This window comes from Meriones unguiculatus, chromosome 11, assembly GCF_030254825.1.
Source record: "Meriones unguiculatus strain TT.TT164.6M chromosome 11, Bangor_MerUng_6.1, whole genome shotgun sequence".
NCBI classification, from domain to species: domain Eukaryota; kingdom Metazoa; phylum Chordata; class Mammalia; order Rodentia; family Muridae; genus Meriones; species Meriones unguiculatus.
This window is the reverse complement of record NC_083359.1, coordinates 93,802,468-93,830,156: the sequence shown is the minus strand read 5'-3', so window position 1 is coordinate 93,830,156 and position 27,689 is coordinate 93,802,468. Positions and strand designations below refer to the sequence as shown.

Genomic DNA, 27,689 nt, shown 5'->3' with positions numbered 1-27,689 from the left:
GAGCAGAAGAAAGAGACTAAATTCTGCTTTGGGGGGAAGCTCTGAGCTTAAGCCATATGGTTTTCTGGAAGTAAGGGGTTCTGATTAATATGGGCATGCAAAAGGGGCTCTGTATCTGGGTCATAAAAAAAAGCTGTGTGTCTGTGTCAGAAGAAAATAAAAACAGGCATATGAATAATGAGAATCATAGTGTGTTGAAGGACACACGCTGAAGGAGAGAAAAAGGATGACCACACTGGAAAATGCAAGCATCTCAGGGAGCAAAGAGGAGACATAACCACATGAGAGCCGAGGCACTCAATGGAGGTTTAAAAAGAGGTGAAGAGGGACCTTTCTGTCAAAACAACATTCTTTGCTATTTTGGAGACTGTGAGATTTGTAGACTTGGAAGAATGCGTCTGTCTCGTAGAAGAGTTAAACTCCCAGAAAAGCACAAAATAAGGGTTGCATGTACAATGCAGCACTCTGAAAAGTACAGATTTTCTTTTTTAAGGGATAAGAATGGAGGAGGGGGGTGCTAAATCTCAGTTAGGCTTAGGGGAGTCAGGGAAACCATGGCAGTATGGTGGGTGTGTCAAGCGGAACACATTTTTCTTCGTGTAACACTCCTAACCATTGCCCTGAACCTGTCATTCACACCCTGCCTCTGATCATCCAGTGAAGGGAAACAGTAAAAACAAGTCAGAAATATCAGAACCAGCAGAGATAAATGCTTTCCTGCCTCCCTCATAACAAATTATACTTTACCACAGCGTTATTGCTGTTCCACGCCCTGCTATCATACTGAAAGGTCTAGAGCATCGCCAAAACAACAATGTGTGGTGTGGGACCCTGCAAGAAAGGGAACTTGCGTGTGTGTGTGTGTGTGTGTGTGTGTGTGTGTGTGTGTGTGTGTGTATGTGTGTGCAGACAGATCAGGTGCCCAGGCACCGGGCAGGTATGGTAGGATGGGTGGAACATGCCGAAAGCTGGACTCGAAATCTCTCCCTCAGGGAATCTGACTCTTGCATGTCCCTCCCTGATTTTCCCAGCTTTCTGACTCAGTCTCAATTTCCTATCTCCCCATACCCTGTCAATGAGCTAAATGAATTCCAAGTTCAATTCTGGTATGTTTCCTTTCCCAAACGCTTTTTGAAAGTATGGAGGACTGCATGTTTTCCCAGGCTATCATATGTATGTGAGTGCTTGTATGTGTGCATACATGTGTGTGTTTGTGTGTGTGCACACGTATGTGTGTAAGAAATAACATAAATTTACGGGAAGGGTGTTCACGTTCAGTTTAAGGGAGTACCTGAAACTTCAGACAAAATCAGCCTCTTGGCTATTGTGCCAGAATACACAGCCCATATTAAACCTGGTGTGATTTCTGAAGAAAGTGATCACTGTGGGAAGGCATGGGGAGACAGAGCCTGCGAAAGGCTCTCATTATTCCAGGTACCATCCTATACCTACACAGAGCCTGTTCTCCAGAAGTCAGGGATGCATTCCAGTGCTCTGTTTCCTCCCGCCCTCACAGCCTCCTAGTGCAGAATGCTGGATGTTTGTGTAGAACCCAGCTTCCAGAATGAAGGGGCTAAGGTGAACAAGGAGCTGTTTGGGATCATATGCCCCTCCTTCTTGTCTCCCAACTGAATTTGTCCTCATTACAACTCAATATTGGCTGCAGAGGGGCTTGTTTTGGTTGGGGGCCAGCCCAGGGCTCCCTCTCAGCGCTAATGCACCGAGAACACTGACTCAGTAGCAAATCAAAGCAACAGCTGTCCCCACCTCCTTCTCTGCCACCCACTTCCCAGTCGCTGCTCCTCGGAATCTTAACTAAGTCTGTGAGCACCCACCTCCCCCCAGCCTACCACAAGCCCACTTCTGCCTCCAGATTTCTTTTTTTCTAGCTCAAGAATAGGACATGTTCCTCTGCTCTTTTCCTCCCATCTAGTCTAACCCAGCTCTCTTCCACTTCACACGCAAATGCATGCTCTCCTATGACTGTGAACATAGAGTATGCTCCAGCAGGTAGATTCAGGAACATTCACACGCACTCACACACACTGACGTGCATGTGCGTGCACACACACAGATTCTCCTGCATGCACATGTGCACACACACACACACACACTGCACACAGCCGTGTTCTCGTGGCCACTGCTTTGAGCTCCTAGGGACACAGCAGTGGCTTCTGCCCTTCAAAGTCTTCTTTCCCAGGAACTGAAGTCTGTCAGTAAGGCCTGTCTGTCTGACACGGCTTCAGAGAGCCCTTCTTCATCTCATCCCAACTTCTCCAACCCATCTAATAGTTAGCAGACTTTCTTCCCCTGAGGTCTGGGGTCCTTCCTATATGTGGTATAAGAAGGGGTATAGATATCACCAGATAGAAACATCACACTCAACAGTAACTGAACCTCTGAATTAGCCAGCCCACAAGAACCATGTGATGTGAGAAGAAGTACAAAAGACCAGAGTTATAACTATAGCTCCCATTAACTGTCTGTGGGATTTCTTAAAATTTTTATGCTTCTCGGGATTTCAGTTCCTCATTGTTTAAATAAGCAGCTGGGCTCGGGGGTGTGGTTCAGCAGTTTGCACACTTGCATGCTCACACACACACACATACACACATACACAACGGTATTGGGCTGACTGCCACTTATGACCCTGTCAGCTCTAAAAGTCCAACACTTGTAAGAGTCATGGAAGAGAAATCATTTTGGGTGAATTAATTGTAACAAAAAGAGGAGAAAAATGATTGCACTCTAGTGCTAGGTAAAAGGCAGTCTTCCCCTTCTGTGTCCAGTGATTTTAGGAGCAACCTGCTCTGGCCACAAGGGGTCAGTAGAAAATACTGCTGGAATATGGAATCCGACTGTAAGGCTTAAGAAACACACACACACACACACATACACACACACACACACACACACACACACACACACACACACACAGGTACCCCTTCATGACATCTTAAATTTTGATAGTTTTTCTTAACATTTGCATATGAAAAAACGTTTTTTGAATGACTGGATTTTTATTTACTTTTAATTTCAGTGAGATAAAAGTATAACATCAAGATAAGGCCTTCATTTAACTCCATCCTCAAACCTACCCTAGACAGGCCAGCCAACTATCCTGAAGAGGCTTCTCCTCAGTTAGCCTGGAAAACCTTTTGTTGAGAATGGAACTAAAAGATGTCCGTGAAATGCATTAAAAAGCCTGTTGGAACCCAGACTGCATCTCTCCTAACCTGACTCACAGGATCTTCTCGTGGTGTGAAAATGGCACACCCCTCAACTCTGAGTCTCTGGTCCAGGCTCTATATAGATTACAGGGTTAATTAACATGACAGGAAGTTCCTTGGGGGAGGAGTGGAAATCTACCCTTCCCATATCTGTTTCCGCTTGCATAGATGCCTCTTAGGAGAGTAAAATCAAGCCAGGAGAGAGTAATGATTTTGGGCCCAAGAGGCTGCTTGACAAACAAGACTCCAGGAGGAAAAAAAAACAGACAGCAACAGAAATGATAGAGGGAGTAACCCGAAGGAGTAAGTCTCCTCTCAGCACCTCCGTGACAAAGAGAGTAGCAGGGGGACAGGGAGGTTAAGATCTGGCAGCAGCAGCTAAGGCATGACTGAGCTCCTGGGTTCTGAAGTGACTATGAGCTAAAGCATCCCTGAGTTATGCAAAGGAGAATGTTCATGGGGACTTCCAGATCTTGGTGTGGTTCAGAATCTAACGCCAAAGGAAAGAGAAAGAAACACACCTGAAAAGAGAGAGGGGCCCAGAATCAAAAGTACTCCCCTGTTAAGGCTGGGCCTTCCTTTGACTATGCCTTAAGGACACAAGTATTAGTGAAGAGGGACCTAAGGAAATATAGGCAAAGGAATGCGGAGCAAGAAGAGCATACATCCGTAGCTGTCAGCATTCTGGTTTAGAAACGGGGATGCTTTTAGTCAATGTGGCACAACCGTGGCTGCCAAAGACCAACTGTAGGAAGCTGAGCGTAAAGAGAGCCCTTTGTGATCCGAGTGTTTTGCTCTGAAGTCAAAGTGACTCCTCCAAATCTTGTAGTTATCTTCTAAATCAGGATTCAGATGGAACAGGTCCAGTTTCCTCCAAGTGCACATTCAAACATTTACTCTTAAAGAAAAATATGGCTCTGAGAATAAGAAAAACTCCAGGGGCCAAATTCCAATTCTACTTTTGATTCTAAGCTTGCTATGGTCACTCTCCACTGCCAGTGACCCACATGTGTGTATCACTCCACGAAGGGGCTAAAGTTGGGTAACACTACCAGGTCTGGTATCCTAGCAGTAAGATTTCTAATGGTGGATAGTCCATTTTAAAACAGAGTCATTATTCTGGGCCACAGCCCCCAGTATGTGTTTTTGCTTGGAGATAACACTTCTCCACCCACCTGTCATGGTAGTCGTGAGGAATAACAAGTAGGCTGGGCTGAGCATTATTTTTAACTATGAAGTTAGAGAAATGCTGAGTCATCATCATCATCATCACCATCATCATCAACTCCTACTCAGGGAGTTGTTTTTCTCTAGAGTCAGGGAAGTGGCGCTCCGGACACATGCACTAGAGAAGCCATGCAGCCCAGAGTTCATCTCTTTGTCCCACCATCCCACATATGCACCTATGACACTGTCAATAGCTCTACCAATACATTCTGCATCCTCAGAGCAAACAAAGCAGGGAAGATACATAGCCAAGCAGTCAAGGGTGATGCTGCCATACTTTCATATGCCATACTCTCCCTACCAGTCACTTGAATTGCAGACATAATACATTTTTATTCATCTGAGTAACCCACTTATTTATTCAATAAATATTTATTGAGCCCTTACTATGTGTGAGGTCCTGTGCTTGCAGTGAAAAACTGATTCATTGGTGCCAATGCATGCTTTGAAGAGGCACATTATTAAGTCTGCAATCCCTGCCCCTGCTAACTCCCAATATGAACAATCAGTCAGAAGGAAACCTGTATAGGGAAAGGATTAGTTTGTCCTTTAACATGATGAGAATTCTAAGGATTTCAGAACCTATGAGTAAATAAAACGAGAATGGAGAAGCACCCAAAACAGTCAAAGAGATAACCTTTTTGTTTTTAGCCTAGGTGCTAGAATGTGATAAAAAACAAGGACATTTTGTCAATGGTTTTAAGTAAACACACCTGCTGTTTGGTTAACCAAGGAGTCCCACAATATTAGACGATTAGGGGTAGACAAAATAGACCCTAAAGTATGGAGTGAAGACAGAGTATAAAATCCAGATAAAAAAAAAAAAACATAATTCAGTGGGTGCCAGTCACAGCACCACCACCACTACAAGCACCCACGCTAGCCTGGTATTCTGTGCTTTTTATCATTTTGCAGGTGAGTCTTGTGAACGCTATTTAGGTAAGGCATCCCTAGCTGGCAATGTGAGAAAATCTTCACACCTCCATTCCTAACCCACCACTGCATACACAAAACACGTGCCCCTGCTTCCTGAGGCAGTCAGGACAGTGGAAAGAAGCAGAAAGCTGGGGCCTTGTGGCCAGAGAGACCTGTGATTAAAGCTTGTCCCATCCTAACCCTTACTAGATACATCACATAGTTCCCTAGTGAACTTGTCTGGAGCCAGGCCTATAGACCCCTTAACTTAAATCTTGATGTGAGAGGGTTATAATTTTCAAGCTCTGTCTTACAGATTTCTAGAGTGCCCATATCCAGGTAGTCCATGCTTTCCTTGGCCTACTTCCTGTGTTTTTGGATTTGCTATTTTCTCTGCACTAACAGATTTTTGAGCTCTGTTCTCCCAACAGAAGACTCTCAGCATCTGATTCATTTAATAAATAAATATTTATTAAGCACCTTTTATGTGCAATATGCTGCATTAGGGCCGGTACTGATACGAAGATGAATCAGATATAGACTGTGCTTGCAAGATCTTTATGGTTTAAGAAGGAGCCCACATGGCAAAGCACTGCACCATGTAGGAAGGCAGGGACGGCAATGCAACTCAGAGATATGTGGGCAGAATTTCCATCCGGGACCACCAAAGAGGCGTTCTTGAAAGAAGAACTATAAAAAATAGGCCTAAGGGTTTGAGTTAAGACCCAAGACAGGCAAATAGCATTAGTACCAGGTTATTATAGAAAAGAGAATGGACCCAGGGTGGCAAATATTTTAAATGGCATTCTAAATAGTCCCTGTGTCTAGAATGTGGGATCAGCGCAATGGACACACTTGACAGGTGGGTTGACATCATACTGTACAGGACCCTGAAGGCCAGGCTAACCAATCTGGGTATTGTCTGTAGAAAATGTAAATTCCAATGGAGATAAGGCTCAGTAAAGGACTTGATGGGGTCCTAAATTCAGATTTCTGTTATCCGGCTTCCACACACACACTATGGCATGTAAACGACCCCCCCCAAATATAACTTTAAAAACCAATTAAAATATTAGCTGGCAAATGAGCGAGGAAGAACCTCCAAGTTAGCTTCTGGGATTTATATGCATACCTGTATGCACAGGTAGGTATATACTCATGAACCCATAATCCACATACAACACACGATGGGGGGAGAGTCACAGAAGCTGTGTGAGGAGATAACAATGTGGCTGAAGCTCCCCAACTTTTATTACCGGTAAACCTGGTGCTTCCCTTCATAGCGCTCCCCATATAGGGTGCCAGCAGCTCCTTCCAAGGCCCCTGAGTTGGATCCTTACTAACTCTACTTGAAAGTCCATATGTCCCTTTTAGAATACACCTCAGCTTCTTCCCTTTCCTGTCCAAACATTTTGAGGGAAATCATGGTGATGTCATAAATGACTGGCACAATTTTAATCCAAAGATAGTTCAAGCTTTCCATAAAGCGGCTTATAATTTGTGCTAGTTATCCATGCTCCTGATGATAGCATTATAAGCGCTCACCTGCTCCCATAGGAATGGCCATTTAAAATGTATCACTAGCAGCCTACAATTTTGTAAAACTGGGTAACTTTCAGACACATTAACAGAGTTCCCAAGAGCAGAGATATAAAAGATCATACATACATTTCAGAATTAGGAGATTATGTCATGCATACCCCTTAGAAGGGGGAGCAATGTCCCAGCCACATCTTAAATAGTTTCCTAAAACACTATGAACCAAAATGAATTCTCTGCAAATTTACAGAGGCAATAAATCATGCACGTCCCAAACATGTCATTTATTGAAGGTTATTTGCTGCTTTCTGCCTCTGAACAGTTCAGGTGTGTTTAAATGATGTACATCACCATTTTGCTTATTTATCCTATGCAGGGGTGGGGGGGAAAAGCAACACAGAGAAGTATGAGTGAGGAGGTGCCGGACAACTATGAGCAGGGAAAGAAGCCACTGAGGAAGGTGCAGACAAAAGCCCAAATGAGAGAGTGGAGACCAGAAACAGTCTCTGCCTGATTACCAGTATATACAGCCTGGTGCCAAGGTTGCAAATTACCAGACAAGTTAGATGCACCGGGCTCACTAGAATGAATTGTTAGAAATATGGCTGAAAATGGTAGTGTTTCTGCTCTTAACCAGCTCAGAGTTCAGATGAGGAGCCTGGTAACTAAATAAACACATAACTGAAAAACAGGGGCTGTTGAAAGCTGAGGAGCCCACAAGGGGCAGGAAGGGTTCTTGAGAAGTGTGCTATTTGGGTTCCTTTAGGTGTGCCAAGGAGCCTCTTTGGATGTCAACTTCAGAAGTGGTTATATCTGGCTGCCTATCGCTAGCAATTGTTTTGAGATTAAATGAAATCATGGGTGAAAATCCACTCTGCAAACTCAAAGTCCCACACTAAAGCATGACAAGGCTATTTGCTTGGACCATTTGAATAACAGGCTGTGTATTAGTTCTTAGATTGCCTGCTGGGTACCTATGCTGTATGAGGGGACATCCTGTCCCTTCAGCATCCCTGCCCTTCCAGCATCCTACGCTCTAGTACAACGAATCCTGCTTGATATTGGCACAGCACATATAACATATAACCTGGAAAATAACATGAAACACTCACCAATGTCCAGTTGTCTTCATCCTTGTACACACAAAGCGTCCCCAGAATGAGGGCCCTGTAACCTTTGGACTGCCTCTCTGCTAGAACTGAGAGCCCTGCCCTCTTTTTTTCTCTCATCCTTGTCTCTCTTCCCTGTCTCCATCAATTCTTCTTTTGCCTCCTCCCCCACTCCTCTTTACCTGTTTGAGATGTACCTGGTCTCGCAGTTTTGCCCAGAACGCAGTGAATTCGCAGATCTTCTGGGATACCCAGGTCAGGAGCAGTGGGAAGGGATGCTGTTTACATTGCGGCCTGTCCGCCGCCCCCGCAGTCCCGAAGTTCTCTGTAAGAGGTTTATCTAATGCTGTGGCTCCCTCTCCCTTTCCCCTCTCCCCCTTCCCGGTCCCTTACCCTCTTTCAAAGCTATCCTTTCTTCTCTCTCTTCTCCCCTAACCAGCTTGCTTTCCCTTTTCTTCTGATTCACCCTTGTTTCCCTAGCACTGTACCTTTTCTTCTCCGAGCAGTCCATATCCCACTTCTTTTTCCAGTTTTGACCCACCCACCTACTCTCTCTTAGCCCCACCTCAACCTTCTCACCCCTCCCCCACCCCTTTTCTGTTGCACATGCTGGGGCCACTGACAAACTTCTCCCTGTGCTGCTGTCCCAGGAAGAGAAGCAGTTCCAGCCTCCCACAGCAGCTGATGACCTCACTGAAATTTCGCGATGTGATTGGCTACTCTAGGGCCCTGTGGCGGGAGATCTTGAAAAGATGCTTAGCTGGTTTCTTTGTCCCTCCGCTCTTTCAGTTTGGGTTGGGGCTGTGAACCCCAGACACTATTGTATTTCACAACAGAGTATAAAAGCGATCTAGCTCTGAGAGAGGTGGTGACCATTGCCTGGGTGACAAGGTTTGGTGGCATCAGAGGAAGGCACAGACTCAGTGAGGCAGAGGCCTGGGACCTAGCATGAAAAGTGAAGAGAATCTAAGCACCTCATAGAAGGTTAGACTTTGGAAAGCTATATTTCAATCTCCAGTATCACCTTTGATCTTTCTTCAGTGAGGAGGCTCTCACCTTGGAACAAAGAGCCGCGGATTTGAAGCCAGGCATTTCCTTTCTAGTCTCTACTCAATTTGCACGACTTTGGGCAAGTTATTTCATTCTGCTCCCACTTGGCAAAACAGGAGTGATGACACCACCACTTTTTATAGGTTTAGTGAAAGAAATAAATGGGAAAATATGTTTTAATGCTCAAACTTGCTGTTGTGTTAATAGATAACGTGGTACAACAAAAAAGAACCCTGGATAAGGAGTTTATGGTGTGTTTTGTTTTTTTTGTTTCCTTTTTTTCAGTTTTTCATTTTCCAGTAGTGAGCCCCTCGCGATCTTTTGTGGGAGTCTTTGTCCTTATCTGTGAAGTGGGGAAGCTGGACTGAATGGTCTCCAAGGTCTCTGGCTCTAATACTATGTGATTGACAGATAAAACTTAGCTCCCTCCTTTAAATGGCCTATCGGAGAAAAGTCTTTTCCCTTTTCAGAACTCTTGCTAACGTCTCACTTTCCCTCAGGTATGCTGGCGAAGCCACTTTCCGTAGGGGCCTACCCCTCCCCCCCCACAATGAAAGTGTAGACACGAACTATAGCATTACGCACAGGGTTCATCCTTGATGGAGATTCTCTCCCCAGGCTACTGGCAGGAGCAGGATTTGGAGCTGGGAACTCTGGCTCCACTGGACGAGGCCCTCAGCTCCACAGTCTGGAGCAACCCTGACCTGCTGGCCAGTCAAGGTGAGAAATCAGGCCCTTCATCTCAACGTTCTTCAGATGTCTCACTCATCCTCACACCATCTCCCACTCATGGCACTCCACCCCATGTTCTCGCTCCACTCATCACCACACAGCTTTCTCCTTCTCATCTGACGTTTAGCTCTTAGCTCTGCACCACCACTGCCACCACCACATCCCCATGCACCAACTCCCTCCTTCACTCTGGAACAGAGACCTCTGAAACCCTACACAGTTTTCCAAAAATAAAATGCCTCCAGAGGAGCAGCTTACTCAAAACAGAGAGAGGTCCTGTAGAGGCACTGGCAAAGAAGAATTCTTCAAGCACGACAAGGACAGAGGGTTTAGAGGTTGGAAACTGATATACGTCTGTTTGCAGATGAACAGCCTCAGATGCCTTCCATTGAGAAATCTTGAGAAAATTTCCCTTCCAAATTTGCTCAGTGACTACACGAAAATCTCAAATGCAATCACAGTTCTCCATTCAGAGGATCACTTTAGGAAGAACTCCAGTGAAAACAGCTCTTTGTGGAGGACAGAGCAGAGCTCCAGTGTTGAGAACTAGGGGCTTGATCTTTGGAGTCTGCTCACCTCTGTTGCCTTGTTGCCTGTATCCATGAAATGGGGGAATTGGATTCCTGCTCACAGTTCTAGGTAGTATTAACCATCAGGCTTCACACTCCAATTTGGAGACTGCCACCCTTAAAGGGGTGTCTTGCCTGGCATAATTTCCTGTATGCCTTCCTGCTCTGCTAAGATCATGCAGGGTGTATTTCCTGAAGATGGAGGTCAGCTGACTAGGAAAGTAGGAAATAAGTAGACAGGGAAGGGCAAAGGGAGCATCAGATGTTTTTATAGTGCTTTGTAGAGGTTGTGGTAAGCATGTTTATTTATTTATTTATTTATTTATTTATTTTCCTGGTTTCCTGTTGAGCCATGGGTTGAGGAATTCTGTGACATAGACCAGACTTTTAGATGTTCCTGAATCAGAGCATGGAGATTATTTTACATTAGTTCTGAAGAGGTCATTGCCTTTGGGTCACTAAAAGTGATTTTGAAGATCAGGGAATCAATATTAGGAATCAGAATTCATGCTGTGGGGACTTAGCCCAGTTCCTGGTGGGGAAATCAGATGTCCATATTGGAGAGGTTCACAGCTAGGCTGAGGAGAAGGTTCATTTGGCATTCAATTGGTTTGTATATAAAAATAGAACCTGGATTTTTTCCTTCTTCCCTCCTTCCCTTTCTTCCCCTTCCCTCCTTTATCCATGTCTTCTCTTTCTCTCCCCCCCTTCTCATTTTTGACACAGGGTGTATGCAGTCCAAGTTGGCCTCAAACTCAGTAGCCAAGGACACCCCACAACTTCTGCTCCACCTGTCTCTACTTCCTGAGTAATGGGATAACATATGTTCTCCATCACAGGCAATCATTCTGGTGCTGGGGATCCAATCCGGGTCTTCATGCATGCTAGGCAAGGACTCTCTCACCTGAGCTTGTGTTTTGTTTAATTTCTCTAAGGAGAGAAGAGTTAGAAAACATGTTTCCAGCACATTTGGGTGGGGGAAAATGTCAGTCTTTTCACTCTTTACCAGAAAGAGAATGAACAGCTGGATGCAGTTTTGCATGTTTATAATCCCAGCACTTAGAAAGCAGAGGCAGGAGGACTTTGGCAAATTCAAGGCCATCTTGAATACATAGTAAGTGACAGGCCTGCCAGGACTGCATAATATGACCTTGTCTCAACAGCAGCTACAGCAACTAATAATAATGGGAACATGCGGTGAGAGATTTGATGATTGGATGAAATAATTGCTAGAAAAAAATTAAAATATGTTAAAATGTTTCAATTTTTAATTTTATATTGTCTGCTTTGCTCTTTTTGTAGAGATTAACGTACACACCAAGGACTGGTTCAGGCTTTACCCCATTATAATTTTGATTATTAGTCACAATTGCTTCCACTTTGCTCTTATAATAGGTGGTAACAGAAAGGCAAAATATAGAATGACAGATGTGTATGTGTGTTCTCAATGACGAATGGCAGAACCGTATGTAAAAAGACACATGTGGAGTAGTATGTACAGATCTGGGTGCCTTTATCCTTTCAGTGTTTGTGACCCTGTCCGTTCATCCAACATTCAACAAGGGGTGATGCTTTCTGTGTATCCAAAGCAAGAGAAGATGAGGTCTGTCTTCCTTCCCTGCCACCACCACCTCTGTTCCTTCACTAATGAAGCCTTAAGCCTTGGGTAGCCCGAATTAGATGAGGTGGACTGTGGCGCAGTGATGGGTAAACATCCTCAGGGATCCTCAGGAAACTAACTCTACTCTGCCTCTGCAGATAGCCAGCCCTGGACATCCGATGAGACCGTGGTGGCTGGCGGCACGGTGGTGCTCAAGTGCCAAGTGAAAGACCATGAAGACTCATCCCTGCAGTGGTCTAACCCTGCCCAGCAGACTCTATACTTTGGGGAGAAGAGAGGTAGTGGCTCATGAGTGAACTTTCTCCATGAAACCTTGGGCTAGGGGAAAGGGGCCCAGAGGCTGAGGGAAATCATCTGTGTAGTCCAGAGAAACATGGGGTGTGTTATTTGAACAAAACCAACAAGTTGAGAGCTCCTTAGTTGTTTACAGAGAAGAACGAATCTGTGTATCAGCTGTGACCTCAGCCATGCTTAGTCTTATAGGGTCTGGGAGTAGTTTTACCAGAAAGAAAAACTTACGAGAGCTGACATCAGGTAACACCAGGCCTTTCCTAAGTAATTACACAAGACACAGACTATAATACTAGCTTCTTAAGCTACTATGCCTAGCGACCGAATGATTCTGTCTTAATTCAGAAGTCATTTTTTTGTTTTGTTTGTTTGTTTGTTTGTTTGTTTGTTCTGTTTTTTTGGTCCTCCATCCACACTCCTCCACCTATCCTTTCCCCTTAATGATATTAGCCCAGGAATGGAGGGTAAGTATTCAAGGCACTGGTAGACTCCTGACTCTCAATTCTCCTGATTTTCGCCAGCCCTTCGAGATAACCGGATTCAGCTGGTTAGCTCCACTCCCCATGAGCTCAGTATCAGCATCAGCAACGTGGCCCTGGCAGACGAGGGCGAGTACACATGTTCCATCTTCACTATGCCTGTGCGAACCGCCAAGTCCCTTGTCACTGTGCTCGGTGAGGCTCCCAACCCCCCGTGTCTCCACAGCATGCTGCTTTGCAAACAAACCTCCCTCAGTCGGTCCCCAAAGCTTCCCAGAACCAGGCAGGCCTCCAGTAATATCAGAAAAGTTCTGCACGCTTCCCTTTAAAATACGAGGAAAACAGAGTTCTGTTCTGCAGCGCTTACTATTTGATCTAGAGCAAATCTCGTTCTTTAAGCATAAACTTCATAATTTATAGCAAAGAATGGTCATCCCACATCACTCCCAAAATTATGTGGGGGAAACACGAGCTCTACATGCAATTCCCAATTCTAACTTCGAAGAACACATTGTTTAGTTGTTCGAGTGCACTTCTCTTGATGCTGTATTCTAATTTCTCTCTCTCTTCTCTTATGCCTCTCACAACCTGTGCGGTCATGTCCCCGCACTCTGGGCTATCCAGTCACTATCATCCTTTAAGCATGGCACCCTCATCCCTCTAGCTGTCCTAAGGAAGACTTATCCTCAGGAGACAGATTAAAGGGAATGTTGACTCATTTATACTTCTACCCATTTTATGAACCAAAGTAAACCCCAGATGCCCTGACCCTTATAGAGGACATATCTATAGGGAGAGCTTGAAGTGTGACTTCATGGTGCCTCTCCGTGCTATCCTGGACATCCCCTATGCATGGCAGGAATCCCACAGAAGCCCGTAATCACCGGTTATAAGTCATCGTTGCGGGAAAAGGAGACAGCCACTCTCAACTGTCAGTCTTCCGGGAGCAAACCTGCAGCCCAGCTCACCTGGAGGAAAGGTGACCAAGAGCTCCATGGTGAGTAGCTCCTGCTGTGGGGTTACAGGAAGGTGGTGGTGCAGGGGAGGGGTGGCAGAAGTATATTTAGACATGACATGGAAGAAAGAGTGAAGATGAAGAAAGCGAAAGGCAGATTATGTTGTATATGTGAGTGTCAGGCGCTACATTCTCTTTACACAGCTATATCCATTTGAAAAACTTTTAAGTTTGTCCTAGAAAGGCTCGGAATCCGTAGGGAGCAGACAGTATCTGTATGTTGTGATAGTGTCTATCTGTGTACACTTACAGTGTCTCGTGTGTGTGTGTGTGTGTGTGTGTGTGTGTGTGTGGTGTCTGTCGCTGCATTCCAGGGGAGCAAACACGAGTCCAGGAAGATCCCAACGGGAAGACCTTCACCGTGAGCAGCTCAGTGTCCTTCCAGGTTACCCGGGAGGACGATGGAGCGAACATCGTGTGCTCCGTGAACCACGAATCTCTCAAGGGAGCTGACAGATCCACCTCTCAGCGCATTGAAGTTTTGTGTATGTCATGGGCTTTGGGGTGAGAAGGACCAGCTGTAAGATAGGGAGTGAGGAAGAGAAAAGTGCTTCCAGCTGCACTCGTAGAAGCAGCATGGGCAGTTAAGGCAGCAAGCAAGGCTTCAGGAAAGAGGCCCTGAAGTAAACGCTGCAGGCTTGGAGAGCTGAGGTCTCAGTCTCAGTGTCTGCTTGGGCTGCAGGGGAGCAGCCACAAAGTGTAAACAGCTGGGTCGGGCTAGAGTACAGTAAAACTTTATTTATAAAAGCTAGCAGCTGGCAAGGTTTGGCCCACAGGCAAAGTTTACCAGCCCTTGGGCTACACTGGTGAAACGGCACTAGACTGTAAGCGGTGGGGGTTACAGTCACGGGGCCTTGGGGCCTAGTTACTAGTCTGTACTGCACTCCATGCAGGTTGTGTGGTGTGCAGACAGCTCTCCCCACTGATCTGGGTTGTTCATTTGCAAAATGAGAGAGGTGATGAGGTTGGCCATGATCACGGCCTCTGCTCACTCTAACGTTCTGTGAAGTCAGGACGCGTGGGTCAGAGAGAAGCACAGTCCTCTCAGATGTTGACGCTTTCACCTCCCCGTCATTTCTCTGGGGGTGTCGTGACTCCGCTTGGGGTTCCGATCTAACACGGCCAGTTGCCAGGCTGCTGCTCCGCCCTTTCTCTACACCTCTTCATCCTCTTCAGTAGGGAATGTCTGAAGAGGTTAGAATATTTGTAAACGTCTCATCTGAGGAAATCTGGAAGCTTTTTCAGAGGAACTCTCCTGTGTGGAAAGTAAAAGGAATACTTGACCTGTGCAAGTTTGAAGGCATACATGCAACAATACATCTCTTTTCCTAATTTACCAAAAAATTAGGGGGAAAAAAAACATAGCTAGAGCTTTTAATCTCCTTATGGAAGACACAAGCTGATTAATTTCCTAACCCCGGTGCCATTTAATCAGTAGCTAGACCCTTTATTCAAACTTTAGCATGAGTTAATTTTGGACAGTACCATGGTCCGTTTGGATGACACTCAATCAGCAGGCTGATGACAAGCCTTCTAGCCATACTGATACAGACAAGCTTCATGGCCTTGACCAGAGCATATAATCTCTCTGTGAGCCTGAGTTATGCTGAGAGTAAGTAGAATAATATACACAAAACTACCCTGAGTTATGCTGAGAGTAAATGGAATAATACATACAAAATAACTCTACAAACTTTCAAGCTCTAAATTGCTGTAAAGTGTTTCTGTATTTACCAGTTCCAAGTGTGAGGCACTGAGCCTTGGGCAGTTCCCTTGATTTCTGGTTCCCTGGCCATAACTGAAACATACTTTTATGCCACTGAAGTCCCAAAGGGTCCTCTCTTAGATACCAGGCCATCTGGCGATTACTCTCCAGGGTTCCCTTTGGCTTGTGGTCAGCAATCAGTCAGCCTTCCAGGTACTATGCTAGAGGTCTCTTTAGCTGTGAAGCTCTGGAATACCCATTTGCTCACCTGGCCTGGCTCTTTCTGTCCTGTCTGATTTAACTGAAGCATGTTCATTAACTGCTTGTTAAGGTTGGCTCTGTCCTTGGGGAAAGTGTAGCCTCTTTATCTGTGGTTCCAAACCAGCATCTGGTCACATTGTTCTCAGCCACCATCTGGACCCAGCCTCCAAAGCAGTCTTTTGGCATCAATGACAGATGTCATTATTCCCTCACAGGCCCATGTATATTGTCTCAGGCCTTTTTTTTTTTTTTTTTTTTTTTTTTTTTCAGCCAAAATATGACCCTCACCCCTTACTGTTTCTGTGCTCTCATTCCATGTTTGGACTGACTATTCAAAGCAATGTTTTGTGTTCAAGCGTTGCTTTCACTCCTAAGCCCCCTTGCAGAGCAGACAGAACCGAGAGGTTGTGAACTCAGTCAGTGTCAAGTTCACTTTCTTTGTTCATTTAAAAATATGTATTAGGCCCTGTGTATGTGCCAGGCACTTTCGCTAGGCATGAATAAACCATGGGTTCTCCCCAGCTCTGCCGAGACAGCCTGTAGGCCCTATGGAGGGCAGCCTGCCTGGAATGCAATCACTCAGAGGTTGAGTTGCAGCGGGTTGCTCTCACAGTGGATGGCAGTCATAGTCTGTGTTCACAAGAGCCTCTTGGACTGCTGAGGCTTTGGAGGGCAGAGTCTGTAGCATGTAAAACAGGCGATTCCACGGGTTTAGGGATCTCCCAGGCAGAGTGGGGAGTTTTGTGCTGACCCCTGTGCTTCTCCGCAGACACGCCGACAGCCATGATTAGGCCGGAACCTGCTCATCCTCGTGAAGGCCAGAAGCTGTTGTTACATTGTGAGGGGCGTGGCAATCCAGTGTAAGAAGAGCAGCCTGTGGTCTCTGACATCCCCTCCATACTCTCAGATAGCCATCCTCACCACACAGCTTCCCTCCACCCACCCCCTGCCAAGGCATACCTCCCACTCCCCCAACTGCACAACAGCACCTCTCCCTTATATCTACCGCAAAGCAGCAGAAGCAGGGTTGGAACATTCTCCAGCTCAGCTTCCTTGTTTCCCCTAAGGAACAAGGTCACAGTAAGATACGGATCAGAACATCTCTACCTTCTCCAAACTATACCCAGGACTGATACTCCCCCCCCACTCCCACCAATACCCACCCTTTGGCTCATATAGCATCTTAAATGCAGCTTAGCATCATCATACACCTCCTGACTATCTTGTTACCCGTTCATCTTAATTCCTCTGGTCCAGGCTATCCCAAGAACATCTCATCTTTTTTTTTCTATCTTGATAGCCCCCAGCAGTACCTGTGGGTTAAGGAAGGCAGCGAGCCACCACTGAAGATGACCCAAGAAAGCGCTCTCATCTTCCCCTTCCTGAACAAGAGTGACAGTGGCACCTATGGGTGCACAGCCACAAGCAACATGGGCAGCTACACAGCCTACTTCACCCTTAATGTCAATGGTGAGTCTCCTTGGCTCCTCTCTTCCCATGACTTCCTTCTCTGCCCATCTCCTGCTCTCCTGGTGGCAAAACTCTACCCTGTGTGGTAGTGGGGTAGATGGAAAATGCCCACTACTGGAAAGCATGGAACTGTCGTTATCAACTGATGGAGAAAGTATCAACTCCATTTACGGGCCCTTCCTGAGAGCATGCGTGCTTGCTGAATAACTCCACCTCCCAGGATTATATATGGCACCTATGCTGCTGCCTACAGGTTCTTTACTAAGGACCCTTTCTGTACATTACAGTTTGGCCAAGAAGAAAAAGAAGCAAGCACTATCCTGAGAGTTGGTCTACTATGCTTCTCTAATGCTACGCCTCCCAAAGGGAAGGGGATTGCCTCTTCCCAAAATTCTTCTCAAAAACTGGAACCATCAGATACTTAGAAAGTTAGGTTCCTTAGTAAATAACTTCCCAGTTGGAGTAAAACAAGAATAGGAGTGGTAACTCACACTTGTAATTGCTGCGTAGGGAGGCAGAGATGGCTTATTTCACTTGGTCAGCTCTCAGGTATTGAGAGATGACCCTACTCAAGAAATCAGGTAGATGACATTCCTTTGGCCTGTACAGTTAATGCATGCACAGGCATGTAAATTAGCACAGGCATGTGCATATCCATACAAACAGAAAAGATTCAAGGGACATGACAGGCTAGAAAAGAGGTAGCTTTAGAAGAAGTTAGTAGGGATTTTCTTTTCTTTTCTTTTCTTTTCTTTTCTTTTCTTTTCTTTTCTTTTCTTTTCTTTTCTTTTCTTTTCTTTTCTTTTCTTTTCTTTTCTTATTTTGAAGAGATCAATGGCATTGAAGCCCTTCCAGAAAGTCTTCAAGCCTCTCAGCAGAGTAGAGGAAATACTGAAGAAACTTCACAGTCTTTCCTCATTTGAAATACCCAGTAAGGCAGGTAGTGGGGTCCCTAAGATTCAGGCTTCCAGGGATCAGAAAGAGGCCTGAGTGCCTGGGACCGGAAAGTATACATTGGTGATTATGACTCCCAAGACAACCTCTCAGCCCATGGGAACTCCTCAACATAACAACCGACCGGGCTAGTGCAAGATTCCGAGTGCTACAGCAAGACACTGGGACCTAGGCTCAGTCCCCAGATACTTCCAGAGCAGTTGTGATGGTGACTGGCAGTAAAGAAAGTTTATGTGTAGTTGGTATCTTCCTGATCTTTCTGCCCTGGGCTAACAAGCTAAGCCGGAGTAGGTTGAAGGTTTGCTGAAAGTGCTGACGCCTGGTGGCAGAAGGAGTTACTGCAGCCACTTCAGGAATCCCCTGTGTGAAAACTTGCCAGGAATAAAAGGAAAAGTACATACACCTGAAGACAGGAGCTGGCTGTTGACAATCCCAGAGGTCACTTTGTCAGTGGAAGACTGTGTTTTTTGAAGAAATTTTTACTTCTGTAGCGTCCAAAGAGAATATCCAGGATTGATTTTCACAGTGGGCTACAGTTCATGCTTCATCGCTCATCTTCCCTTAAATCACATCATTACACCAGCTCCATCATGGAACAACTGGCCACCCTCGCCCTCTCTCCCAAGCCAAACATTAGGAAAAAAAAGCATAAGTGTTTTCTTTTCAAATAAGGCATAGAAAGTCAAGGAACTAAAAGACTGGACCAGTCAAGCCTGAGGAAACATAAGGTAGAGAAGAAAAAAAAATATGGAAGTCAATGAGGCTGAAAGACTCAAGCTGATTCCAAGGAAAAGCAGCAGCTCTCCTTTGTGTGGGCAAGTTATAGCTGCAACTAATGTAACTATAGCGACATCAGAACTGTCCTAGGTTTCTGAACACAGTTGGAGCTTTCCTTGATACTCTTGGTACAGGTTGTCCTATGAGATCAGTCCACACCTGTCATGGATGGTGACTTTTGTATAGCTAATGGAAGGAACACTAGTAATCATGGGAGAAATTGAATCAGTCCTTGTGTACAAAGGTTTGGATGATGTCAAAGTAGAGATGAACTCCTGGGCCTCCTTCCTTGGATAGGTCAGAAGATTGGATTTTCCTGGATCACTAATCTTCCTTGCCAAGAAGGAATTACTGAAGAAAAAGACTAGATATATTCAAGAGAGTATAGGCTGGGGAGTTACAGGAAGAAAGAATGAATACCAGGAGCAGAGATGTCAAATTCTTTGGGATAAAGCCCAGGTCACAGCCCTGACTGGGATAAGGATGTTGGGGCAGAGACTGATGTCCTGGGCTCATCCTAGAAAAGGGGATGCTTTCCTAAGTCATATCAGGTTATAACTTTGTTCTCTAGGGAAACTTACAAGTCTTGTATAATGGTGGTATGGTCTAGCATTCTTTTTTGCAAGGTGTTGTCCAACTGCTTAATTCTTGGATCCATCAGCTTTCACTGTTTCTTCCCCATCTGATCTTCAGTCTATGCACAAGTGGCAAAGAATTCCCAAAAGGGGCTAGTGCAGAATACCAGACAAGATATGCAAAGACATGGGAGATAGTCATGGAAGAGGAAAACACAGGTGTGTGTGTATGTGAGAAAGAGAGAGAGAGAAGGAAGAGGAGGCTGGGGTAGAGAAGAGGGAGGAAGAGAATTTTGATATTGGTCATAGGCATTAAAGTAATGATCTCTAAGGTCAAGCTTTGATGCCAAGAAAGCAACTTGTTGAGTGAAAGCTGATTTGTTTATTGCCTGGTGAATACATTAATTTTCTTTAACAATTGCTATGGTGATATCCACTTGAGTACTAACTAAGGCATGTACCCTGTTCTTGTATACAGCTCCTGGGTTCTCCTGATGTTGGTGTCTATTCTCTTCCGTGAGATCAACACCAGGCCAAATCAGCAAGTGAGTTAAAAGTCCTCCTCAGCTCTAATTGTATGTCTGTCTTCCCTGCAGACCCCAGTCCGGTGCCCTCATCCTCCAGTACCTACCACGCCATCATCGGAGGGATCGTGGCTTTCATTGTATTCCTGCTGCTCATTCTGCTCATTTTCCTTGGACATTATTTGATCCGGCACAAAGGTCAGAGGCCTTAGGAGGACTTGGGTGGGTGGTGTCAGGGAAGGACAGACAGCAAGAGGGCTTCAGAAATGTCCCTGTAAACTCACTCAGCCCCCTTGGGTGTCTTGAGAAAGAAATGCAGCCAACCCCTGCGATCATGGGGCAACCCCACAGTCAAGCCTGATCACTTGGTAATCATCCAAGTACAATCAAACCTACCCACTCAGCCAGCTGCTCCTCAGCTGCTCCTCAGTGCTCTGCCTTCAGGGCTCTTCTAACCAGTCTTTAGCTCCTTCCTTCTTGCCCTGTCTTCTTTTCCATCTGTTTAGCTTCTTTTCCCTTTACTCTTCCTCCTCTCCCATATCTTTTCTTTGCTCTGTTTTACTTTCCCTCCTATTCTGTTACTACTTCCAACCAGCAGCCTAGCTGCCTAGATTGGTCATGTCTAAATCATACATTCAGTCCACATATACATACACACACACACACACACACACACACACACACGCACGCACGCACGCACACACGCATGCATGCACACGCGCGCGCGGTCGCACGCACACACACACACACACACCCATGCACGCACATAGGCACGCAAATATCTCTTATATGCCTTGCTTACATTATAGATGAGATTTTGGTTAGGGGTAGGATTCATTATTCATGGGGGTGTGGTCAGGTGAGGGTTGCTGGCAGCAAAATGCAAATTACCGAACACGGGGTGGAAGAAAGCTCCAGGCAAGAGAAAGATGAGATGAGCAATGTGTGAGTGGGCGGGTAGGGAAGTGGGCAGGGTGGACTTTCAGAGGCTGAGAAGCTTCTGAAAAGGGGAGCTTCTGTCTCCACACAGGAACCTACCTGACACACGAAGCGAAGGGCTCCGACGACGCCCCAGATGCGGATACAGCCATCATCAACGCAGAAGGCGGGCAGTCAGGAGGGGACGACAAGAAGGAGTATTTCATCTAGGGGCACCCACACACCTTCTGCGCCCCCCAGGGGCCCCGTGGGGACTGCTGGGCTGTCACCAACCTGGACTTGTACAGAGCGACCCCAGGGCCGCCCCTCCCGCTTGCTCCCTGGCCCACCCAGCCCCCTGTACAGAATGTCTGCTTTGGGTGCGGTTTTGTACTCGGTTTGGAATGGGGGGGGAGGAGGGCGGGGGGGAGGGGTGGGTTGCCCTCAGCCCTTTCCGTGGCTTCTCTGCGTTTGGGTTATTATTATTTTTGTAACAATCCCAAATCAAATCCGTGTCCAAGGCTGGAGAGGCAGGGGCCATGGGGCTGAGGAGAGCAACAAACGGGCAAGGTTCAGAGAAGGAAGTTGGAGGGATTAGAAATGAATGAGGAGTAGCGCTGGTTTGGAGGGTGGGGATCTTAACACAGCCCTCCTTCCTTCCATTTTCGCAACAAAATCAGCCTCCCGGGTAGCTCCAAGGAACCTGGGAACGGAAGTAGGAGCTTGTGGCGGCTCTTCCTCTGCCAGCCATGTACTACAGACAGGGAAACAGGTATTATTGGAGTGACAAACCTCTTCCATTACGTAAGAAAGGACTGAGTAGGAGAGTCTTCAAGAAGATGTGACCTGAAGACAGCATGCAGCCACACAGGGATCCTGGGCTTCAACATGTCCCTCCCAGAGAGAGTAGATTTCAAGGGAGAGAGGATTGTGGAAATGGCCCTGTCCACCCATTACCCTGACGTGATAAACCAAGCTAGGCTCTTTTAACAGAGTCTGCCCCTGGGGGACAGTATAGCTCAGCTTTCTCTCCTAGCTCCAGCAGCTGTGGAAAGAGGCAGCGGTGAGCCTGAACAAGTGTCTGCTGCCCCCACCATGGAGGGGCCCCTCACTCTTACCCGAGACCCTGGACTGTTGCACGGCAACCGCATTGCTCGGCAACTCCTCCTCCTCCGCCCTGTGTCACCCTGTGCCCTTTCCTGTTCCCTGTGCCAGCCCTCAGTCCCTCCTCCCTCAGCAGCCAGGCAGACATGACAACAAAATTACTAAAAGGAGCTTCACTGCAGTGAGCTGTTTCCTGCCCAAACCGAGGGAATAATGTGAACTCTGTGCGTGTGTGCATGTGTGTGAGTGTGTGTGTATGTGTTTGTGTGTGTAAGTGTGCATGGCTGTGTGTAGATGTGTGTTTATGTGAACAAGAAGCAAAGAGATTGAGAGGAAGGACAGGGGTCCTGGGTGTGTGCAGACGGCATGGGACAAGTGAGGTGGGCTTTGGGAGTGGATGGTTTCCAGTCAGGGTTTGTCTACGGCGGGGGGCTGCTCCATCCAAGTCATTCCCAAACCACTCTAGATGTCTATCTGAGAAAGAGAGGGGTCCCAGTATGTGGTTTGCCCTGCTGTGCATTTGCCCCTCTCTGAAATACCACACTTTCACCACCCTTCCCTGGACCTCCTGTCTCTGAGCCACGGAGCCGGGCCCACAGCCTCCGCTATGCACCCTCAAGTCTCTCCCTGGCACTGACCCTGGATTCCCATCCTCTCTGACTAGGGAACTGAGTCCCCCTCACAGCTTTTAGTTTACCGTCTTCCTTCTTATGGCCAAGCTGGTTGCTGCGGAGATGAGATTGCTCACCCTCTCCATCCTGGCTGGCCTGTCCCTTAGACCTAGGATGCTCTTGGCATCCCTCTCCCCACCCTCCAGCATGTCCTCCCTGCTCTGACAACAGGTGTGCAAAATGGGGCAGCTGCAATCCAGCAGGCCTGCCCATTCCTTCAGTTCAGGTAATACCTTCATAAATCTTCCAGCCCTTGGTTAGGGTCCTGGGTGCCCCAGGCAGCTCCTTGCTTAAGGCAGGACTTCTCCTCTTATAGCAGCAAGGGAGCCCTGGGCCTCCATGCTGGGCTCCTTTTTAGGCTCCTTGTCTCCCAGCACCTGCTTTTGGGAAAGCAACTTTTCCTCTTTGAGCTGAACCACTCTGTCCATATTACACAGAAGCCATATTTGTACCAGGCGGGGCGGGGAGGGGAGGGAGAGGGGGCCGTTGTGTTGTGTGTGTCTGTCTGTGGGCAGGGGTGGGGGAAGGGAGCAGGGAAGGGATCGTGTATCTTTATAATCTTTCTAACTCTCCTGTGCTAATCTCAGAGGGACCACCCTCAATATATCTGGATTATCCATGTGGTCAGGCTGCCTCCTTTCTGCTACTCTCACTGCTGGCTGGGCTGCATGCAAATGAGGACTGTCCTCATGTCCCTGGCACCTGGCACTCAAAGGGTACTGCCTCTTTGCCATGCCACTCTCTGGAGCACCTATGAGTGGGGTCAAAGGAGAGTGTCTGAGTATTTTGCTTTCCGAAGTACATTTGCATTTAAAGCGTGTCATCCAACTGCTACCCTGTTACCCTCTGTCCAGCAAGGCTGACCAACACAGGGGTGGAGGTGAAGACTCCACCAACACCATCCAGGAAGTAGAGCTTCACTTTTTTTTTTTTTTTTTTTTTTTTTTTTTTTTTTACCAACTCCCTTTCTAGCTCCCTCCTGTTAAATCTGAAAATTGACCTTAGTAGTCAATTCTTCTGAAGCTCAGTCTGAGCGGCTTAATGGGAAGCCACATACCACATACGGGAACATGTACCCTGTATTTCTCCTGGCCAGAGAAACACCAATTTTACCTCCCATCAGAAACTTTACGTATTGCTAAGATGCCAAGCCAATGAAGTATTCTCACAGCCTGTGTGTCTCACAACAGAATATGAATAGAGATTACCCAGTGGGCTATAGTCTCACATTAAAGTATGTTATCCCGTGATCCCCCTGAGACTATTTTGCTGTGTCAGACCATGTGTTCTGCCTGGTGTGAGAGATGCATTCATTGAGTCCATAGGTGGTGAGGCAAATGCTCAATTGCTCCCTGAAGGAGAGTCCTTAAAGATCCTTGACAGGCCTCCAGTCTTCTGTCCCTCTTACCTCTAGATAAGAATGCACACACCCAGGCACCACCCAGTTCCTAGGACTCAGATGGGAGCACAATGATACCCAACACAGGCATACAGATAAATAGGTGTGTTCCTCTGCCACACACACAAGGCCTTCAGTTAAATGCATATTCTCAGTCTGGACAGAGCCAACAGCAAATACCATTATCAGGACTTCCCCCAAACAAGGGAACTTTTGAACTTTTTCCTTGGATGTAATTCAAAGGAATTGAGAACACAGAGAGTCATCAGATTCCTGGTCACTCCAACTTCCCAGCACTTCTCTCTCTTATCTCTGCTTCACAAGTCACCCCTGGCCCCTCGTCCTTCCCTTTCTGGAAAAAGCCTTGATTTCTACCTTGCCTCCTTTGGGGAAATTCTCCCCTTTGTGGACCTCACCATGTTCTTTTCCTGAGGCCATTCTGACCAGCCAGATCCAACTTCAAAACAGGAAGCTCTGTGACAGAGTGCTATATGAACCCAAGTAGGAAATAGGTGTGACCCCACACACACACCCAGGCACTGCCCAGGACTTGAGAGCATTCGTTAGCCCTGGGTACTTATCTTGGAGCCACTGCTGCTGACAGAGAGTCCGGGCCCTGTACTCTGCCTTCCCTGAACCTGCAGTGCCATGGGGAACTGTCTGCACCCAGAGCAGGTGAGTGTGGGGCCATGCCTCTGTCCCATTGCCCCTTTTACTTATTTACTTCTCTGTGCTTTATGCCCTTCCCTTTTCTCATCATCCTTTACCCCTGTGTTTTCTTGGTCTCTGGTTCAAAAGTCTTTCCCCTTTCTTTCCTGTTCCCACCCTATTTCTTCTCTCTCCACCTTTCAGCCAGTCCCAGCAGATTTCTTCTCATCTTCCCTCCATCCTTCTGTTCTTCTAAGTCTCTCTACGGCTCCAATGGGGCTTCTCCCTGGCTCTGACCGTTCAGGTTCCTTAGCTTCCCCCTTCATCACAGTCACTGCACCCAACTCCTTCAGGCAGATCCTCTGTCTTCCAAACCCAAGCCCCCCAACCCCGTCCATCCCTGAGTGTACCCTCTTTATTGAGGTGCTAGATACCCTGACTCTCCCTTCTGGGTATACCCTGTAGGTGGACACAAGTGAACTTCAATTTATTTTGGACAACTGGAATTTAACGGATGAGGATAACATCTCCTACGAAAATCTGGATTACTACAGCGTGGAGGCAGCTGCTCCCTGCCACTCCTGCAACCTGCTTGAGAAGTTTTCACTGCCCTTCTTCATCCTCGCCGGTGTCTTAGGCATGCTGGCAAGCAGTGTGGTCCTCTTCGCAATTCTCAGACCCCTCTTTCACTGGCAGATCTGCCACAGCCGGGCCATTCTGGCACAGTTGGCAGTAGGCAGTGCCCTCTTCAGTAATGCGGTGCTCATCCTGACACCAGGCTTAAATACTGCCCGGAGCACAGCCCTGTGTGGCCTGGGCTCCTGGGTCTGGTATACTTCAGCTTTTGCCCAGGCTCTGCTGATTGGATGCTATGCATGCCTGAACCCCAATCTGAGTATGGGTCAAATTCGTGGCCTTACCTTGGGACTTACTGTGGGACTTTGGGGAACAGCTGGTCTCTTAGGGATACCAGTCACCCTGGCCAGTGATGTTTACAATGGTGTCTGCACCCTTCCGTCCAGTAGGGACCTGGAAGCTTTAAAGTACACACACTCCGCGATCTGCTTTATCATCTTCAATGTATTGCCTCTGGCCCTTTTGACAGCCAAGGGGCTGAAGAAGTCACTGAACAAGGGTCTAGGCCCCTGGGTTAGTGTCCTGTGGGTCTGGTTCATTTTCTGGTGGCCTCATGGCATTGTTCTCATATTCGATACTTTGGTGAGGTCCAAAATCATACTTTTGCAATCGTGTCCATCCCAGCAGATTCTTGATGTAATTTCGGACCTGGCAGAAGCACTGTCTGTATTACACTGCGTGGCTACACCCCTGCTCCTGGCCCTGCTCTGCTACCAGACCACCCGTAAATCTTTGCCCTCTCTGTCTCTCCCCACAAGACAGTCTTCTCATGTGGAGGTCTCTGTATGCAAATCCTAGTTCCTTATCCACATGTCAACTTAAATTAAAGTCTACACTGCTTTTATGAAGTGGGTGCTCTCTTATTTTGTCTGGAGTTAAAGAGAAGGAAACACACCTTGAAGAGAAAGGAGGCTGATGCATGCCTGGCTATCCTGCTTCTAGAGCTGTCCTGGAAGGAAGAGAATAGTGGATAAGCATCCTCAGGAAGTACACATGTTCTCTTGAGGTGAGTGATTGCTGTCTTCTTGCGGGAACAGAGAAGAGAAGCAATAGCGTGAGTGGAGAAGATGAACTTTTAAGACTACACGTCAAGGCTTAACCAGCAAAAGAAATAGAAGCCATTGCAGAAAACAAGTGGAGTAGGTATAGAAACCAAAGGAGGGTGGGGCAGAGGTGAGTGGCAGGCAGCAAAGCCCTAAGAAATAGCACTGCTACCCTGTCTGACCCTCTCAGGCATTTCTTATTTTCTTTGTCCTCTCTGGCTTTGTTTGGAGGTCAGAGAGGTGTAAATGAAAGAAGGATGCTCAGGGACACTGGGGAGCAGTTGCCCTGTTAGGGCTGCCAGTCACCTTGGCCAGTGATGGTTCCCATGGCCTAGTCCAGGGCATAAAACAAGATCGCGTAAAATGCTGCTTCTTAGGTGCTGTCTTTTGAAAATTAATTCTTCATCATGACCTAGAAAATACCCCATCTTCTTGCTTCCCTCCTCTCTTTCTGTCTCTTCCCTCCTTTCCTCCCTCTCTCCTTCCTTTCCTTCCCCCTCTCTCTGCATGCACATATGCACTCTTGAAGGTTTCTTTCATTACCATGTCCTTGATTCCTCTGTATGTTTCTCTCTCTCTCTCTTTCTCTCTCTCCCCCCCCCTTCTCTCTCTCTCTCTCTCTCTCTCTCTGTGTGTGTGTGTGTGTGTGTGTGTGTGTGAATCCATATGTGCTTGGGCAAATGTGAATTTGTATATTAGTCTGAGTGTCCCTGTCCATGTGTCCATGTGTCTCTGTGTGTGTGTTCTTGCAGGTTTATTCTTCTTCATGACTCTTTTCTCCCTCCTGTGTGTGTGTGTGTGTGTGTGTGTGTGTGTGTGTGTGTGTGTGATGCATGTACATCTGTCTCTCAATCTGTGAAGAACCATATCCCTGCTAGAATAGCTGCCTGAATGCAGGAAAACGTGTCTATGCATGAGCTTACATCTCAGTCAGTATCTGCAGTACACATACTTGTGTGTGCACAAGCCTCTTGCAGAGCCCCCTTCCCAACTTAATTCTCTGCCGCATCTATTCAGGCTACGAGAACAGAAATCCTTATTCAATAAGTTCATTCACCTTGGTGTTTATGTCCAGCCTTTCTGCGTGTGGTGAACAGAAGGAAGAGATCCTGATGTTACAAATGGTGAAGCCTCTAAAAGGAAGACAACCTGTCCCAATTCATCTTCTGACTGGAATTGCTCAAGTTTCCCTTTCAAAGCCCAGCTCTCAAAAGGAGCCTTTACTCT

At 46.7% G+C, this 27,689-nt stretch overlaps 2 protein-coding genes across 3 annotated transcripts in view; both read left to right on the top strand.

Annotated features, from left to right (window-relative positions):
- The window catches only part of Cadm3 (cell adhesion molecule 3), a 31,992-nt gene extending 8,006 nt beyond the window's left edge, over nucleotides 1-23,986 (top strand). The window contains exons 2-10 of one of the 2 annotated variants that reach the window (XM_060364713.1): nucleotides 9,689-9,790; nucleotides 12,130-12,270; nucleotides 12,805-12,957; nucleotides 13,622-13,759; nucleotides 14,092-14,262; nucleotides 16,513-16,603; nucleotides 17,044-17,213; nucleotides 20,116-20,241; nucleotides 21,074-23,986. In XM_060364713.1, coding sequence (XP_060220696.1) covers nucleotides 9,689-9,790; nucleotides 12,130-12,270; nucleotides 12,805-12,957; nucleotides 13,622-13,759; nucleotides 14,092-14,262; nucleotides 16,513-16,603; nucleotides 17,044-17,213; nucleotides 20,116-20,241; nucleotides 21,074-21,192 — 1,211 coding nt within the window. In that variant the 3' untranslated portion in view covers nucleotides 21,193-23,986. The remainder of the gene's footprint in view (nucleotides 1-9,688; nucleotides 9,791-12,129; nucleotides 12,271-12,804; nucleotides 12,958-13,621; nucleotides 13,760-14,091; nucleotides 14,263-16,512; nucleotides 16,604-17,043; nucleotides 17,214-20,115; nucleotides 20,242-21,073) is intronic. The other variant, XM_060364714.1, reaches the window with a different exon arrangement.
- A 144-nt stretch (nucleotides 23,987-24,130) lies between these two features.
- Ackr1 (atypical chemokine receptor 1 (Duffy blood group)) lies at nucleotides 24,131-26,267 on the top strand. The gene is made up of 2 exons (XM_021663026.2): nucleotides 24,131-24,810; nucleotides 25,249-26,267. Exons 1-2 carry the CDS (start codon nucleotides 24,784-24,786, stop codon nucleotides 26,215-26,217), a joined length of 996 nt encoding a protein of 331 aa, XP_021518701.1. The 5' UTR covers nucleotides 24,131-24,783; the 3' UTR covers nucleotides 26,218-26,267.
- Nucleotides 26,268-27,689: the final 1,422 nt, after the last annotated feature.

Excerpts from the sequence above, each read along its gene's own strand:
- Ackr1 (XM_021663026.2), top strand. The coding sequence starts at position 24,784 with ATGGGGAACTGTCTGCACCCAGAGCAG. Across the intron at positions 24,811-25,248 it reads ACTGTCTGCACCCAGAGCAG|GTGGACACAAGTGAACTTCA; the intron begins GTGAGTGTGGGG and ends TATACCCTGTAG.